The sequence below is a fragment of the Prionailurus viverrinus genome, chromosome D3 (genome assembly GCF_022837055.1).
Source record: "Prionailurus viverrinus isolate Anna chromosome D3, UM_Priviv_1.0, whole genome shotgun sequence".
In the NCBI taxonomy this organism is placed as follows: Eukaryota; Metazoa; Chordata; class Mammalia; order Carnivora; family Felidae; genus Prionailurus; species Prionailurus viverrinus.
In genome coordinates this window covers 95143826-95160460 of record NC_062572.1, presented here as the reverse complement: position 1 = coordinate 95160460, position 16635 = coordinate 95143826, and the positions used below count along the sequence as shown (strand labels likewise).

Sequence of the window (16635 nt, the reverse complement as noted above, 5' to 3'; positions counted from 1 at the left end):
CTCTCAAAATAAATAAATAAATAAATAAATAAATAAATAAATAAATAACTTTTAAAAATTAAAAAAAAAAAAGACAAATGAGATAACTATATTGGCCAATATAAAGAGCTACCTATTATGATGTTAAAAGCCAACAGAAACGGATACACGAAGAATGGGGCAAGACTCAGAAGGACAAAGGCACGAAGAGTGAATTCACGCCACTGAGGCATTATTTTAAATAAAACTTTATCCCATGAGGAAGCAGACGGGAAAAGGCGACAGGTTAAGAACCCTCCGGAGGCCACAGCAGCGGGAGCCTCAGGGCACGAATGCAAGCTCGTCGCCCCCATTCCAGAGCCTGAGACCTCCACCTCCCAGAATACACTAACTCTCATGGACCAAAGGTGGGGACAGTGTTTTGCTTTTTGATAACTCTAACTTTGACGTCGTTTTTAAGACTCACAAGAAGTAGCAAACCAGGAGGGTTCCCGGGTGCTTCCCCAGTGACACGTCACACCGCCATAGCACACCCCCCAGGCAGAGTTGGGGTTACAATACGAGTAAGTCAGATGAAGACTTCACTCGGGCTTTGTCAGTTTTCACACGCGCTCTCTGCTTTCTGTGTCCCAAGGACAGACTCATGTCACACCCCATCCACCATCGGGGTCAAACGGTTCCATGCAGCTCGCACGCTCCTCAGCTAAGCCCCCACCTGCCCCCGACTTGCCCCCTGGCAACCGTTGAATTGTCCATCGTAATTTTGTAACTTCAAAAATGTCCTATAAATGCCCCAGTGGTTGTCTGTATCAATACTTTGTTCCTTTTTATTGACGGACAGTCTTCACTGAATGGACATACCAGAGTTTATCCGGGTGACACTGTCTTAACAGCTTGCATTTCCCAGGTTCACTATGATAGAGCTGTACTTTGTGTTTAAAAGAAAGTTTGCTACATTCTCAGGAATAAAGTTGATCACACTTAGGACCTGGAAGTTTTACCCTTGGAAAGTACTGCCATGGAAGTTAATCAGAAATTTTCAAATTTGTCTTTTTTTTTCTTTAATGTTTTACTTCATATTTTTTGAGAGAGAGAGCGAGTGAGTGAGTAAGCGCTAGCAGGGGAGGGCCAGAGAGAGAGGGAGACACAGAATCCAAAGCAGGCTCCGGGCTCTGAGCCATCAGCACAGAGCCCGATGCGGGGCTCGAACCCATGAACCGTGCGAGTCGCGACCCGAGCCAAAGTCAGATGCTCAATCGACTGAACCACCAGGCGCCCCCAGCTTTCTTTACATAAAAACTGCAAGGGAGTTCTGTGATCTCAGGTAATGGCTGGCTATCCTACTTGAACCAATGTTCCCACTGAAAACAGTAAGAAATAACATGTAAAATATTTTTTTTAAGTTTCTGGAAAGAAAGAGAAGAAGACTAGACAGTAAGGGGCTTCTGGGCTGGGCCCTGACCAGGTACCGCACAGGTGAAGTGACCACAGGACCCCCTCTGCCCTGAGACCGCCAGCCCCCGATGGTCTGAGCTTTCTTGTCAGCAGCCTTCCGGTGCGGGGAGCAGACACAAAGGCCAGGACCAAGGCAGGTGGAGGTCCCACAAGAGGCCCCTCTTTCCAGGATAAGAGGCCAAGAGGGGCTCCGCCCCACACTAAGAGGGGACTGGGGAGCCGTGTGCCCACACGTGGAGAAGGAGCCAGGCTCCCACAACTCAGGGACTGTGAAGTGAATCTCACGTTCGGAGGAAGATGTTCCGTGACAGGAGGCACCTCCATGTATCAGCAGAGGCAGGGTATATGCTTCAAGAAGACAGCTTCCGTTTTTTATCTCAAATCACTCCTATAATTAGCTTCTCAAATACAATCACCAAAAAAACCCACAAAACACCCCAGACATAAACTGAAACCGAAGCACGCAACAACAAACGCCACACAGCACTCAGTGAAACCACGTGCAACAGCCAGAAGGAAAAAGTGAGAGAGAAAGACCGACAGGAACAGCAAGCAGCCTGTGACCGACGCAGACTGAGAAACAGGACCCAGGAACCAAACTAGAGTGATCACCTGCGTGGAAAACGCAAATATAAAAACGAGTAAGCAGTGTGATAAAGACACCAAACAGAATTTTCGGAACTAAAAGGTGTCAATAACCGAAATTCGGAACGCGAATGGTCTGACGGCCAAGGCTGAGATCGCGACTTGGAAGACGGGTCGCTGGAACGAGGCAGAACGGGGAATGGAGACAGAAGGTGGAAAAGAAGAAAAAGAGAAGACCAACGAAGAGCATGGGGAGGACACCTGACACAGCTCGCATTCACGTCCCCAAAGGAGAGGACACAGCAGGACCAAACCCAGAGTTTTCTGGCATAAAGGAAAGGGCCCATCCACACACTCGAGAAATGCACCGAATCCTAAGCATTCTACGAAGAGAAGCTTCAGTCTGGACACAGGGTGGCTGAGCACAGAGCAGGAGGGAGCAGGTGTGACAGCGGCCGCAGGCAGAGGGCACCGAGGAGCACAGGCCCTGGGGACCCCGCTAGCCGCAGCCAGAAGGCAGCCGGGAACGCAGGAGAAACGGTTTCTAAGGAAAGCCAAGCAGAAACCTAGCACATTCCCAACAAAGCCATACTGGACAAAAGAATAAATTTTTGACACAAGGAAAATTATTCTCCATGGAAGGCCTCAGGGTAAGAAATGAACACGGATGTACACCAAAATATACGGGGAATGTACAAAACAACAGTATCCTTGAGGCCTAAGAATGAACGAAATTAAAATAAATGGCGAAAACGGCACAAGGTCAAAGGGGTGAGGGGAGGTAAACATGGGCTAAGGTGACAGGTAAAGGAAACAGCTGCCTTTGGACTTTGACAGATTAAGAAAAACATTCTCTGTTTACAGGGTAATGACTAGAAGAACAAAAATAGCTTAAACCTTCCCAACTCATTAGCAGAGAAGTGCAATTATAAAAATTACAAGGAAAATGGTAAGCAAGGAGGAAGATCTACGAGAGGTAAGGCACACTAAAAAACCAAGATAAGATGACAAATTTAAATCAGAACTGTAACAGAATTACAATAACCGTGTGGGCACTCAACAGTCAAAATTTGTCAGAGAAGATAAAATTTCAAACCCAAGAGACACACATACACACAGAGAAGGGAAGTGCTCAACGGAGCCAGCCAAGCCGAGCGCACTTGACTAGCAGGCACGGTGCTGTTAACGTAAGACAAACTAGAATTTAACACAGGAAGCTTGAGCAGAGATCAAGAAAGTCACGTTATGGGGCGCCTGGGTGGCGCAGTCGGTTAAGCGTCCGACTTCAGCCAGGTCACGATCTCGCGGTCCGTGAGTTCGAGCCCCGCGTCAGGCTCTGGGCTGATGGCTCGGAGCCTGGAGCCTGTTTCCGATTCTGTGTCTCCCTCTCTCTCTGCCCCTCCCCCGTTCATGCTCTGTCTCTCTCTGTCCCAAAAATAAATAAAAACGTTGAAAAAAAAAATTAAAAAAAAAAAAAAAAAAAGAAAGTCACGTTATAATGAGAAAATACGTAATTCAGCAGAAATACGTAACAATTTATATTTGTATATATCTGACACCAAAGCCACAAAGTATATGATGGCCGCAAGAGAATTCCAGGGAAAACAGATTCCCAAGACTAATGGAAGAGCTCCACACAACTCTTAGCAAGTGTTAGAGAAGGCAGAGAAAAGCCAGTAGGGGTGTGGAGACACTGACAACAAGCCTCACAGATGCGCTTACACACTGTGCCAGCAATCCAGAATCCAGGTTCTCTGCGAGGGCGGGCAGGTGTTCATGGAAATCAACGAGACACTTGGCCCTGCACCTCAACTCTGCAAATGTCACACATCTGAAATAACAGAAGATACGTTCTCTAACGACAACACAAACTAAATACAGATGCAGACAATAATTAGAAAATTCAAACATGCTGGTAAATTAAGAAATGACTTTGTAATAACCATGGGTCAAAGAAGAAATCAGTGGAAATTAAAAAATATTCTGTACCTGAAAATAACAAAAATATTACGTATGAAAACGTATGGGAATCAGCCAAAGCAGTATCTCTGTGAACATTTATAGCCTCAATGACGTACATTCAAAAAGGGGGGAGGGGGAGCTGAAAACTAGTAAATTAAGCATCTATATCAAGAAGCAAGAATAATACAAACCACAGAAGGCAGAAGGAAAGAAGGTAACATTAATAAGTTAGAGAAATACTATATGTCACAGAGAATCAAGCCTAGAGAAGCCTCGTCCAAAAGACTCCTAAAGCTGATACACCCACTGAAAGACCGATCAAGAAAAACAGAAAAGAGAAACAAGTATCACAAGTGAAGAATAAATACCACAGATCCCATCCATTTGAAATAACAGGAAAATATTATGGACAAGTTTTAGGAATAAATTTGAATACAGGTACAGGTGACACATTTCCTGAAAACCATTAACTGCAAAACTGAAGAAGAAATTAAAAACTTGAAATCAATTTTAACTTTAAAGTTAATTATTTAGACTGTAACTATTCAATAAATATATTTAAAACTATTAAAGAAATCAAGTCTGTCAAACATCTTTTTTGCAGTAAAAAGTTCAGGCCTCCCTGACGTGTAAATGCCCAAGGAATAAATAAGTATCATTTTAGAGAAAATATTTTAGAGACAAGAAGAGGAAAGAAAACTTGGCCATGTATTTTGTGAGACCGGCACAGCCTGGACACCGAACACCAGAAAAATGATACGAGAAAACCAGTAACAGCATCGTCACTCATGGGAATCAACGCAAAAACTTCACAAAAATACAAACAATGGAATCTGGTAACACACAAAAGAATATTATACCACGATTAAGATGCATCTTTTACCGGAAGAACATAAGGTAGGTATCATATTAGAAAGTCAATCAGTATAATTTTTCATATTAAAATATTACAGAAAAACTTAAAAATAAAAAATCCCCTCAACAGATTTAGTAGCAGTATTACAAAAACGATATTCACAATCTTATTTTTTAAAATGTTTTTCTTTTTAATGTTTATTTATTTTTGAGAGAGAGACAGAGAGACAGAGCATGAGAGGCGGAGGGGCAGACAGAGAAGGAGTCACAGAACCCGAAACAGGCTCCAGGCTCTGAGCGGTCAGCACAGAGCCCGATGCGGGGCTCGAACTCACGGACTGTGAGATCATGACCTGGGCTAAGTCGGAGGCTTAACCTCCTGAGCCACCCAGGTGCCCCCACAATTTTATTTAAAATTTTTTTTTTAATGATTATTATTTTTCAGAGAGAGAGCATGCGTGTGAGCAGGGGAGGGACAGAGAGAGAGGGAGACACAGAATCCGAAGCAGGCTCCAGGCTCCGAACTGACAGCACAGAGCCCGACGCAGGGCTTGAACTCACAAACCATGAGATCATGACCTAGGCCAAAGGTGAATGCTCAACCAACTGAGCCACCCAAAAGCCTATATATTCATAATTTTATAACAATTTTTAGCATAATAGGAATAGGAAAAACTTTCTTAGTATAAAATGGGCCCTCTGTAAAACATAGTATGCTTAATGATGAAATCTGAACGTTCCGCCCTTCACATCAGAGACAAAAACAATGTCTGTTCTCAGCACTCCCGCGTAACGAGATACCAGGAATCGGACACAGTGACAGGGAAAAGAAGCAAATGTGCAAGGGATCCAAAGAAACAAAGCTCAACGCTCTCGTTATTTGCTGCCAATACACTTACCTACAGAGAAAATTCAAGAGACTCCAGATTAATAATTAAAACCAATAAGGTTTTACCAAACTTGATGGGTTCAATCATTTTATAAAAGTCAATTTTATTTCTCCAAACCAGTTACAGATACATAAGAAACAGCACTTTCAAAAACCACAGTATTTACAACAGCAAAAAATATCAAGTATCTAAGAACAGCTCTAACAAAAGTTATGCAGGATTTCTGTGAAGACATTTTTTAGACTTCAACGTACTGGAGAAGACCTAAAAAACAGATAGGCCAGATTTATGGTTTGGAAAATTTAACACTGAACGCAAACGGCCAATGTGGGCAAAGGCACTCTGAACGGACACAAGGAGGGCCCTGGTCTCTGAAATACTGGCTTATTACAAAGCCAGTATTTAGACAGTTTGTTAGGTGGTCAGGAATAGACATGCCCACCAAGGGAACAGAACAGAAGACCCCAAACCGGCCAGGCCTGTCTGAGCACCCGGTGTAGGACAGAGGTGCCCTGGCTCACTGGGGGACAGTCTCTTCCACAAGGGGCACTGAGCCCACTGGGATGGAAAACAATTCTACGTGAAAACCCTATTTGGCACTCAGAGAACCTGCCGCTTCCCGTGGTCATGGCCGACCCTGTTAACCTTTCAGAAGTTAGCACTGGAGGACAGCGCCATCGTCCAATGTACAGAAGCGCTTCCTGAACACCCTGCCCAGGGTAATAACCAACAGCAAAAAAGATTTCTCAATTTGGCTCCGTAAAACTTACAGGTTTTCTTCCCCCGATGATTTCACTGCCAGGTGAGTAAAACTTCCAGCTACGGACCAAAAAAGATTATCAGCAAACCAGAACTGGCGAGAATGCCCGGAACACAGGCACAACCACGCAGGCCCCGACTCTGTCCTGTTACAAGGACGGGGAATGATCTTCTGAGACTGGACGTCCTACCCTCTGGCCCGCGGTGCCAGGACTCCACACGGCCCAGGCCTGTGGCCTCGTGACTCTTCCTTTTTCCTGAAGGGCAGCACATGCTTGTGGCCGGGGGCTCCACCAGCCCATCTCCTGCCCGCAGGATTTCGGGAGTCAACAGGCTGCTCTCATTTCGTTCCATGTCTGTTCCTTCCAGTGCAAGCTGACGGCATTTCCGCTGATGAGAGGTTCTCAAAACCTTTGTGGGTCTCCTGTGTGTGTCACGGGGGGACCACGCCACTAGACAAGAGGCTCCCGCACAGACCTTTCCTGGATCACCCCGTCCACTCCAGGCTCTCTTGCTGAGATGGCTGAGTGGGTCCATGAGTCACATACGTAACCTCTTCGGCAAAAAGCTGTACAGCCACATCCTGGGCCTTCTTTTCTGTATCTGCTTTCCAAACCTTGAATTTTCTCACATTAGCCTCTTTTGCAATCTGGACACGCTGCAAATCTCCCCAACCATTGCGTGCTTTCCTAGGTTGGAAACACCCTTTTGCCCAGGCATCCCCCAAGCATGCTAAATGGAAAAGGAGGCCCCACTGAGACGTTAAGCAAGTTAATTTCTAAGTTCTGAAGCAAACTTTGTACCTGTGCCAGTGGACGTTTTGAAACTGCGTTCTCACTGTGTGCAGCGAGCAGGGGTCTGAGCAGGGCACGGGGCGCTCGCTCCCCCAGGCAGCCGCGGGCAGAACGGGAGCGGGGGCATCCACGGGCCACGGGAAGGGAGAGGAAAAGTCTGCCTCCCAAGCCAGGCACACCCCGCCAAGCGCAGGACTTCGGACAGACGGTTCCTACGTGTTCCGCCGCGGGAACATTCTCACTGTCAGGTGCGGCTTTGCCTCTGCTGCCCACGCGCGCCTCCCGCGACTCAGCCCCGATTGCACAGTCTTCCGGACCACCAGCTAGAAGGGGACACGGCGCTCTGAAGCGTGCGGACCGCAGACTGGCTGAACACACCAGCTCCTGCACATGCCTGACGGGCGGCCACACACGTGCCTGACGGAACAGCTGGAGCAAGCTCCGAGCAGCACAATCGGGGAACATACATCCGTTCCAGTTCCGGGAGTTAAATCCCGCAACACTGTCCTTGAAAGACTAAGTAAGTGCTATCAGGTGACTCAAAACTATTTTGTCCCGTAAAGAACAATCTCTGTGAGACAGCCTAACTTTGTGAAATGTGTAAAAAGCATCTGAAGAAAACAAACCAGAAACAGACTCACAGAGACAGAGAACGGTTGGTGGCCACAGGGAAGGGGGTGCGGAAGAGTGACAGAGATGAAGGGCACTGGCAGGAACAAACCTCCACTCATAAAACAAACACGGCACAGGGAACATAGCCGACGACTCCTTCTTGCGGGGAGCATTTTCTAAGGCACACACTTGGCCAGTCACTATGCTGTGCGCCTGAAGCTAATGTAACATTGTGTGTCAGCTACACTTCTGTTACAAAAGTATGTTAGGTCAGGCCGTCTCGGTGGCTCAGTGGGTTAAGCGTCCAACTTGATTTTGGCTCAGGTCATGATCTCCTGGTTCGTGAGCTGGAGCCCTGCCTTGGGCTCGGTGCTGACAACATGGAGCCTGCTTGGGATTCTCTCCCTCTCTCTCTCTCTCTCTCTCTCTCTCTCTCTCTCTCTCTGCCCCTCCTCCACTCATGTGCGTGCACTCGATAAATAAAAATTAAAATAAAATAAAAGAAATAAAAAATAAATAAATAAATAAAAACTTTTTAAAAACGTGTTAGGTCAACAGAGGAAAAAGCACTTTACTTTCGAAAACTGTGCACTTTTCAACATAAAAAAATTTTTTGATCTATCCTTTATTAAATTGAAAACCATACTTAGTAAATACTAAAATATATTATTATCCCTATTTTATGGGAACTTTGCAAAAGGAAAATAAACTTGGCTGAATCAAATGTAAACAGGAATTCCCTATATCAGTGTCCTGGACGTACAAATAAAAGTGCATAAAAGTGTTATAAACAAATACGTTAAAAATGCTCACAATATATTCTATTTCGTAACTATAATTCATTTTTCCTGCGACTTTGGTAAAAGTTAAAACGCCAAGTTTCTTTGTAGTGTAATTATACTGAAGAAAGAAAAAAACATTTTGCTACGATAAAAACATGCACAGTGCTGAGGGGATCGCAGCACTCCCATAGAGAAGCGTCCCAGAACAGAGCACAGGGTCCCCGGCAGGCCGGGTGCCGCGCAGCAGAAGCAATCTCCACGTACGTCATACTCACATCTTAGAACCGACAGAAGCAACACAGAGACATGATTATTAGCGAAAGCAAATAAACGCACAGAATGAAAAACACGGGAACTGCTGAGAAAAGACGCGTTTGCTCAGTGGAGAGGCGAGGACGAGGCAGCCGAAGGAGGGAGGCAGGGGACCGCGCCAGGCGGCTGACACGTGCGGGCCAGTCACGGCGCACCCAGCCTGAGCAGGAGGGGGGGTGGGGGGGGGGTGGGGGGCTCTTGCCGGGCAGCGGGGTTCACACCAGACGGCGGGGCTCCTGCCAGCCACGGGGCTCGCACAGGGCTGGGGGCTCCCGCTGGGGAGTGGGGCCCCCGAGCTCGGACCCTCCAGCGCTGAGTGCTCCCGGTGCCCAGTGGGCTGTGTGATGTGCTCGGCACGCGGGGCCTTGCTTCCCACGGGGACTTGCAGGCTCACTCACATGCCCTGCGCGCCAGGAACCCTTCCTTGCAAGCCCCGGATGAGAGGCGGGAAGTCCACGCGGAGAGCCGAGATGCTAGTCCAAAGCAGAGAGGACATCAAGGTCCTTGACCCCGGGGGCACCCCAGTCGGGCTAAGTCCGCAGACCAAACCCACAGAAACGGGTGCCCCGCCGACGGGGGTGCGGAGAAAGGGGAGGGGCTTCAGCGCTCCCCTGAGCAAAGCAGGGCCCCGCTCACCGCGTGGGGCAGAGCGCTCTGCGTCACGAGTAGCAGCGCAGACGGGACTAGACGACAACCACTCGCAGCGGAGGCTTTCCCCTCGGAGCCGTTCTCCCCGCGGACTCGCTCGGAGGGCACCCTGAGTGCCGAGCGCGGCACGGGCCCTGGCGGGGCGGCGCACAAGCAACCACACGGCCGCTGAGCCGAGTGCTCGCTGCCGGGTCCCGCGAACGTCGGCCCTCTACCGCCCCCAGGCCCCATGTGACACCGGGCGACGCGCACGGCGCAGCGCGGGGCTGGCTGTGGGGGAGCGCGGCGGCTGGCCGGGCGGGCACTGGGTATGAGGGATGGACAGCCCGGACCGAGCCAGGACCACCGCACCTGAGCAGGTCGCTTCCGTAGGACTCTTACAAGTACCACTTCCCCGGGGGGGCTCTGGGGACACACGTGACCTCTCTGTCACCGGAGCCCACTGTGGGCACTCGGTACGTGTCTACGTGGTGACGACGATGCCGCGTGACAGCCGGATGGGCCCTGCGCACGCCTGCCGCTCTGAGAGCGGGAAGGGCTCTGTGCCAGGTGGCTCCATAAGCGTGCGAGGCCCCAGCACACGCCATGCGCTGTGCCAGGCACGGGGCCAAGCGAGGCCCCTCGCCCCACGGAGCACGGTGAGCACGCAGAATCAGAAACCGGGCAGGAAGGGGCTCCGCGACCGGTGGAGACGCAAGCGTTACCGCAGCAGGCGGACGGAACCCCAGGCGGCCTGCGGGCACACGAGGAACCCCTCGGAGGGTTCGCAGAGGGCCGCGCTGGCGTGTGGTGGAGGGGGGCGTGCGGGGCCGGGAAGGCGGGCTGGCCCCGTCAGCTACGATGCCGAGGCGCCAGGGGTGAGGGTCTACGGCAGCCGGAATTCTGGCCCCGGCAGGAACAGCCGAGAGCACGCCACGGCCCCACTCTCGGGACGTAAGTGACAGAGACGTCACCCTTGGACCACCTTTTGGAGAAAGCTGGTCTATAAAGACATGTGCGCCTTCCTCTTCCAAATGCTTACCTCCCCGCGCCCTCTATACTGTTTTCCTCTGTTCTGTTACAGAAAATGGTTACTCTAGCTTCATGCTTCATGCACGATTTATCAGGTTTTAATTGCTCACTCACATAAAAATGTTCATTCATGTGTACTATGTATTTTTAAAATACATTTTAAAATGTACTTTGGGGAAATACACATTTATACGGTAAAGATTAGTCTTGAAACTAAACAGACACCTCACAATAACTATTTATATCCCAAGCTTATGTTACAAGGGTTACCGTTTTGAAACACTGTTCGCATTAAAAGACTGTCTTACTCAATACTTTGTCTCACTTGACAGATACATCAGGTGGTTTCTGAAACATAAAGTCAGTGAGGCACACAAATCCAATCCAAGGGCACTGGAAGTAAGTCTACTGGCAGTAAACAAAACCAGTCCGAGAAACATCTCCCAATTCTTCAATATTATATTATCAACACATTCATGTATGGAAAAGGGTCAGATTTCTAGACTAATCAAAGAATAACAACTCTGCCCCTCCAAGTAGCATCTTCTACGGAATCTCTTCTCAAGATAATAGTGAGTCCTGGCTCCTGTTCAGCTTTGTGTGGACAAACTTCTTTCATACCGAGAAAGAGAACTTTCGATGAAATCATACTCAGTGAGACTAGACGTTTGTTTTATCTCAGTTCTCAAACCCACCTTATGGGAATGATGTAGGAAAAGAGGAGGAGGAACCGAAACAGGCTGCGGTACCACGGGCCAACAAATCCTTGTAAGGTTACCATAACAACCGACAGGGCAACTAAAGCCGCAAACAGCGCTTTGGTCAGCTGGTTGAGTTCAAGGTCCAACAAACCAACCTGGAAGAAAAGCACAAAATTTAGGCATAACCATGAAGCATCTAATATTGCAAATTTGAATGCACAATAGTGATGACTAAGGCTCCTCTTGTACTGACCTTACCCCTAACGAAATACAAAAAGGTATTAACTTTACTTTTCTCCTGAAAAGCCTCTTCAGAGATTTAAGCAGAATTTCTGAAAAGGAGTCGCGATCCCCAGAGCGTCTGCAGAAAGGTTCCACTGAGAAAACACGACTCCAGGGTAGCCAACCACAAAACACTGCAATCCTTCCCGAGATCGAGGCGTTCCGACAGCCGGCTCCGGTGGGCCGGGACGCGGGATCTCATTCCGACGGAGTGCCCCAGAAAAGGACGGCCTCTGCCGACCCTCGCTGCCAGGAGCCTGTCTCCACTAAGCAGAAAAGCAACAGGGCAGTTGGCCTGAACAGATTCCTTTTTAAATTTACACCGACCCTACGCTTTACGTTCTCCCAATAAGGTATCGGGAGTCACTCTGTGGACCGCGGCCTCGCTGAGCAAAACATGAGGGGAGGTCACGTCCCCTGGGAACGAGCTCCTCTCTGGCTGCGTCCCGTGCGGGATCGTGGCAATGGCGAGAAGCGGCGTTCGCTCCTCAACTCAGACGTGCGCAGCTGGGATTTCGAGCTCCTGCGAAGTCACCGGCTTGCAGGACCACAGCGCAGTGCAGGGTGTGGGGGGACACAGGGTGGGGTCTCGGGCTCTGCAAAAAGGCTTCCGGGCTACAGGGGCAGAAGGGGGGCCGCAGAGCAACTACTTCTCCTCAGGAATCGAAAGGCAGGCCAGTTTGGACGCTGGCGGTATAACCCTGGGAGAATTGAGTGCCGTTTTCTGCTCTGTAAAGCGAGGCTGCAAAGGCGCCTTCGTCACGAGACTCGGGGCTAAATGAGACGGAGCGCAGCTCCGGGCCCGGGGCGAGCCCTCACGCACATTCTTGTCCTCGTTACTGGCGCTAGGAGACCCTTCCACCGGATCCCTGCTTCCTAACCGTGCGGCCCTCGCTCTCCTCCGCTCCCCGCCGGCGCTCCCCGCCTGCCAACCAGACGAGGTGGACTCCCTGCGGGCCCGGGGAAGCTCCCTGTCACCCCCGGTGACTGTCAGGCCGCAGCTGGCACGCGGTCAGCACACTGCCTGCTCCCGGCGCCCAGGATGCCGACAGCAGACTGGGTCTCCATCACGGGAGTTTCCCCCGAATCTGCACAAGTTTTGAGCGAGGGTGATTTAAAGAAAAAGAAAGTGACTGCCGTAACTTTGATAAAATACATGGGGTACCGTAATTCTCAAACTAAAGAGTTTTTAGTTTGAGCTAATTAGTAACTTAGTTTATTTTTGAAAATCCCTAACTGTGGCCAATAAAAGGTTAGCTTTCCCCACGTCTCATGAATTTAGTTCGCATCTGGTTTTGATTAACATTTGCCACACACTTGCAGGAGAACATCAGAACATGCAGTTAGGAAGAAAACACAAAACGTTGTCAGGAAATCCAGTGACGCGTGGCTACAAAAAATTCGCTCACTGAATAAATACATGTTCGTGTCTCCTGCCTTCTACTCCTACCTACAGGGTAAGGTTACGAAAACCGAGTCAACCACGAGACTCTACCTGGAAGAAACAGCCAGCCTGGTAGGAAAGCGAAGACGAGCCACCAGCCATACAAAATTGCAAGTCTTCCCCTCCAACCCAGTGTGTGTACAGATACTCACCGCCTTTAAGAACAGCCTAGAAACACGGGAACGACACGGACCCAGAAGTAACGACTGACTTCGTTCTAGAGCTTGGGTTCCACCCGCACACCCACCAAGACACCGCAGGGTCTGTGCCCCCCCCCCCCCCCCCCCCCCCCGCGGCCTGTGACAGGCCCCGCCCCGCAGGCTCACTTTCTGAGAGCCCCGCCCCTCTCGCCGACCCCTGGGGTCCCCGCCCCCTGCGGCCCCGCCCCCCTGGCTGACACCTGTGGTCCAGGCCCCTGGGAAGAAAGGCCCAGACCGGTTGGAAGGTGGTCTGGTCTGTTCAGGCACATCCTGCCTCCTAACTAAGGAACTTCAAAGCAAACCCAGCTGGGCCCCCAGCACGCACTCCGGTTTTCCTGGTTTTCCCGCGGCCACAGGCGGGGGGCCCTTCTGCGGCCAGCCTTCCCGTTCTGCACAAGGTGGCCTTCGGGCCAAGGGGCCGCGCGGGACACGGGGTCCACACCCGGCCTCCGCCTGCAGCCGCGCAACACAGCCTCCCCCCCCCCCGGCCCAGGCGGGGCTGCGGAGGAACCCTGACCAGGTTCCGGAAACTTCCGGGAGGGCTGCCCTGTGCGAGGGCCGGGCTTCCCCCGAGGGGCAGGCAGCTCCAGACCACGGCTCCTGATTTATCAGCCGCACTTAAAAAGCAGCATGACGTGGACAAATATCTTGCCGTTTCCGCCACTGCAACTACTCCATAGTTTATGCTTGAATTATTGAGAAAAATAGGTTTTGGGATTAAAATGAAGAAAAATTAAGCCGAGGAAGTAGAGCATGTTTCAAAGCGCAGCTCCTTGTGCTGTGACAAAGGAGGCCTAAGTGTCAGGCCTCGCTGAGGGTCAGATGAAGTCATTACTCATTCAGTCAGGGAAGGAAGGCTCAATTACCTCAGCCTAAAGATGCTATCAATGAACGCAAAGTGCACATTTTACTCTATTCATCCAAATCCCATTAAAAAGTGAAAGGGATGATTTAATCGGGCCTTCCAGAGTTGGTCTTTTTTTCGTAATAAAATAAAGAATCACTGTCTCGCAAAATGCATAACCACCACCTCCCACTTTCCCTGCACCACAGCGGTGAAAGACTGGAAAACAGAAACGAACACAAAGCTTCCTTTGCAAAGGGCCACATACAGGACGGGAGCTGACGCGGCCCCTGCACACCGACCGGCAGACCCGCCGTGGGCACCAGCAGCTTGGCCGCCCTCCCCCCCCCCGCGGCCCGCAGCTCTTCCTGCACCGTCCAGCAGAAAGGACAGCCTCACCGTCGCAAGCCTCCCTGTGTGCGGGGTAACGACAACCGTCCCCGTCCCCTAACGGGCTGCGCCCTGCATTCTGGCAGGAAGCCTGGAGCTCTGACTTTTCTCCCTGGAAAATCACTCCGGCCGAGCTCTAGCGAACAGTGCGGTCAGAATTTTCCTGTGTCGGTGCTAACACAACACAGGGCAAAGAAAAGATGTATTTCGACAATTAGCTTCTCACGGGTGCACTTCTGGCTAATAGCTAGTATCTCTATACTCATTTCTCTAAAACAGACTTAAAAGTTTCTTCAACTCACCTAAAATGCAATCTGGACTCTGAAAAACTATTCAGTATAAGAACTCGTTAACTTGTAAACTTACAGCTTTTACAAAGAAGACCGTGGCTTCAGCTGTGATGTGAATCTCTTCCTTCTTTAGAAAACTTCTGGGAACACCTGAACCAAATGCCTTTTGCTCTAACTGCAAAACCTTTCAACTCACAAAATATGTTATTAATCCCTCGAAGTAATTTTGACTGTGTAAGAAAAGGTAAATTAAGTACACTAGCAAGCAATTCTCAACATTTATTGTAATTTCCTATATTAGTAAAGCAAATTTTCTTCTACTTGTCATAATATTTGTTTTATTTGAAACAACTGTGATAACAAAATTAAATACGCTACTGGAAATTTTAATCTCCAAGGGAAAATTTGTGCATAATGTCTAAGACACCACAATGGTTCTGCAAAGGGGCTGTTCTAGGATAATGAACACAATAATTGCCTGTATAATCTAAAATGCTACTAATGGCAACGATCACAAATCCATTTAGCTCCTCTTTAATTTATGTACCAAGTTTTAAATAGCTAATGGTTCTCAGTAAAATAATGGTTTATACCAACAATAAAGGGTAAATACGGTATTCTTCCGCTTAATCAAGAAAAGATCAGTCAGGTTTTCTTAAACGGGCGCGTGGACGAACGAGAACCCGCCTCATCTCTGGGACACGGCGCCGTCCCGTCCATCCCAAAGTAAAACCCCGCAGTGTGGCCCTCAGTCCCTAAGACGTCAGTGCACACCCCAAACTGGAACAGAGGTCTCGTGTTCTAACTTGGCTAAGGGGCAAAACAAAAGGCACCCGTGCCACAGCGCACGACCGTACGGTATCACCCCCAGATCGGCATGACGTGAACCTCAACATACCTTTACCAGTCTTCTAAAGCTCACATTTAACTCGTCACAGAGAAGTGTTTCAGAATAGCAAAACAGGAGGATGTGAAATACCAAAAAGCTAACTTAAACTCTTGCAAGACGCTAAATGTTATTTTAATTGTCCGATGTTATCGCTGCACACGTATCATATTTTGAAAGGCAGAAAAGCCTCCGATCTAACAGCCCGAGAGTCAATTCGCTCAAGAGGACTCTACGCAGGCAGAAGTACGGCTTTGCACGGGAAAGATTACCTACAGGGAAACACAACGCGATTAGCGCCGTTTGCCGTTTAACAGCCAAATTACTCTCGGATCAGCCCATCAGGTTCCTCATCACTCAGAGTCTGGAGTCTGACTACAAAACCGATAGCAGGGCTGCACCGTAACCCAACTGAAATCCCTGTACGAAGCACATTCCTTTTAAATATCTTTGAAGCAAGTCAGCCCTCCACTTCCCACTTTTAGTAGAATCTTAAGAAACAAGGAAAAAATGGGTAACTTTCAGACCTTCATCTGTACCACTGAAATATGCATTTCAAATAACTGAAACTCGTCCACTAAATCTAACTTCCAAACCTTACAGCGGTAACGCTTTCCATTTTGGAGTTTAAATCAAAAGCGTTAGTTTTTAAGAAGAGGTGCTATTTAGCCTTTTGCTCTTTTTCTCCAGTCTGCTTATTTACTCACCTTTTGACACCCACTACTGAGTGGTAGGTGTCGGCCGCGCTCTGCAGACGTGTCTGAACGACCGCTGCTCGCGCCTCAGCGATCTGCGAAATACGCAGTGTGCCCGCGAGCCGCGTTAGTCTGCTGGCTCAGTCATCTGTGCTGTGGAAACTCCCTAAATGAGCATCCGTACGGCGATTCTTAACGTTGCAGTACAGCCCCTTGATTTTTAAAAACCGAAACGTGTATTTACACACCAAACAGTTTA

General features: G+C 49.2%; 1 protein-coding gene across 5 annotated transcripts in view; it reads right to left on the bottom strand.

The window, feature by feature from the left end:
* ATP9B (ATPase phospholipid transporting 9B (putative)) overlaps positions 1-16635 on the bottom strand; it is a 248910-nt gene that overhangs the window by 74048 nt on the left and 158227 nt on the right. For 4 of the 5 annotated variants that reach the window (XM_047828023.1, XM_047828019.1, XM_047828020.1 and 1 more), the window contains one exon: positions 11340-11500. The exons of the other annotated variant lie outside the window; for it this stretch is intronic. In XM_047828023.1, coding sequence (XP_047683979.1) covers positions 11340-11500 — 161 coding nt within the window. The remainder of the gene's footprint in view (positions 1-11339; positions 11501-16635) is intronic. 5 annotated transcript variants of the gene reach the window in all.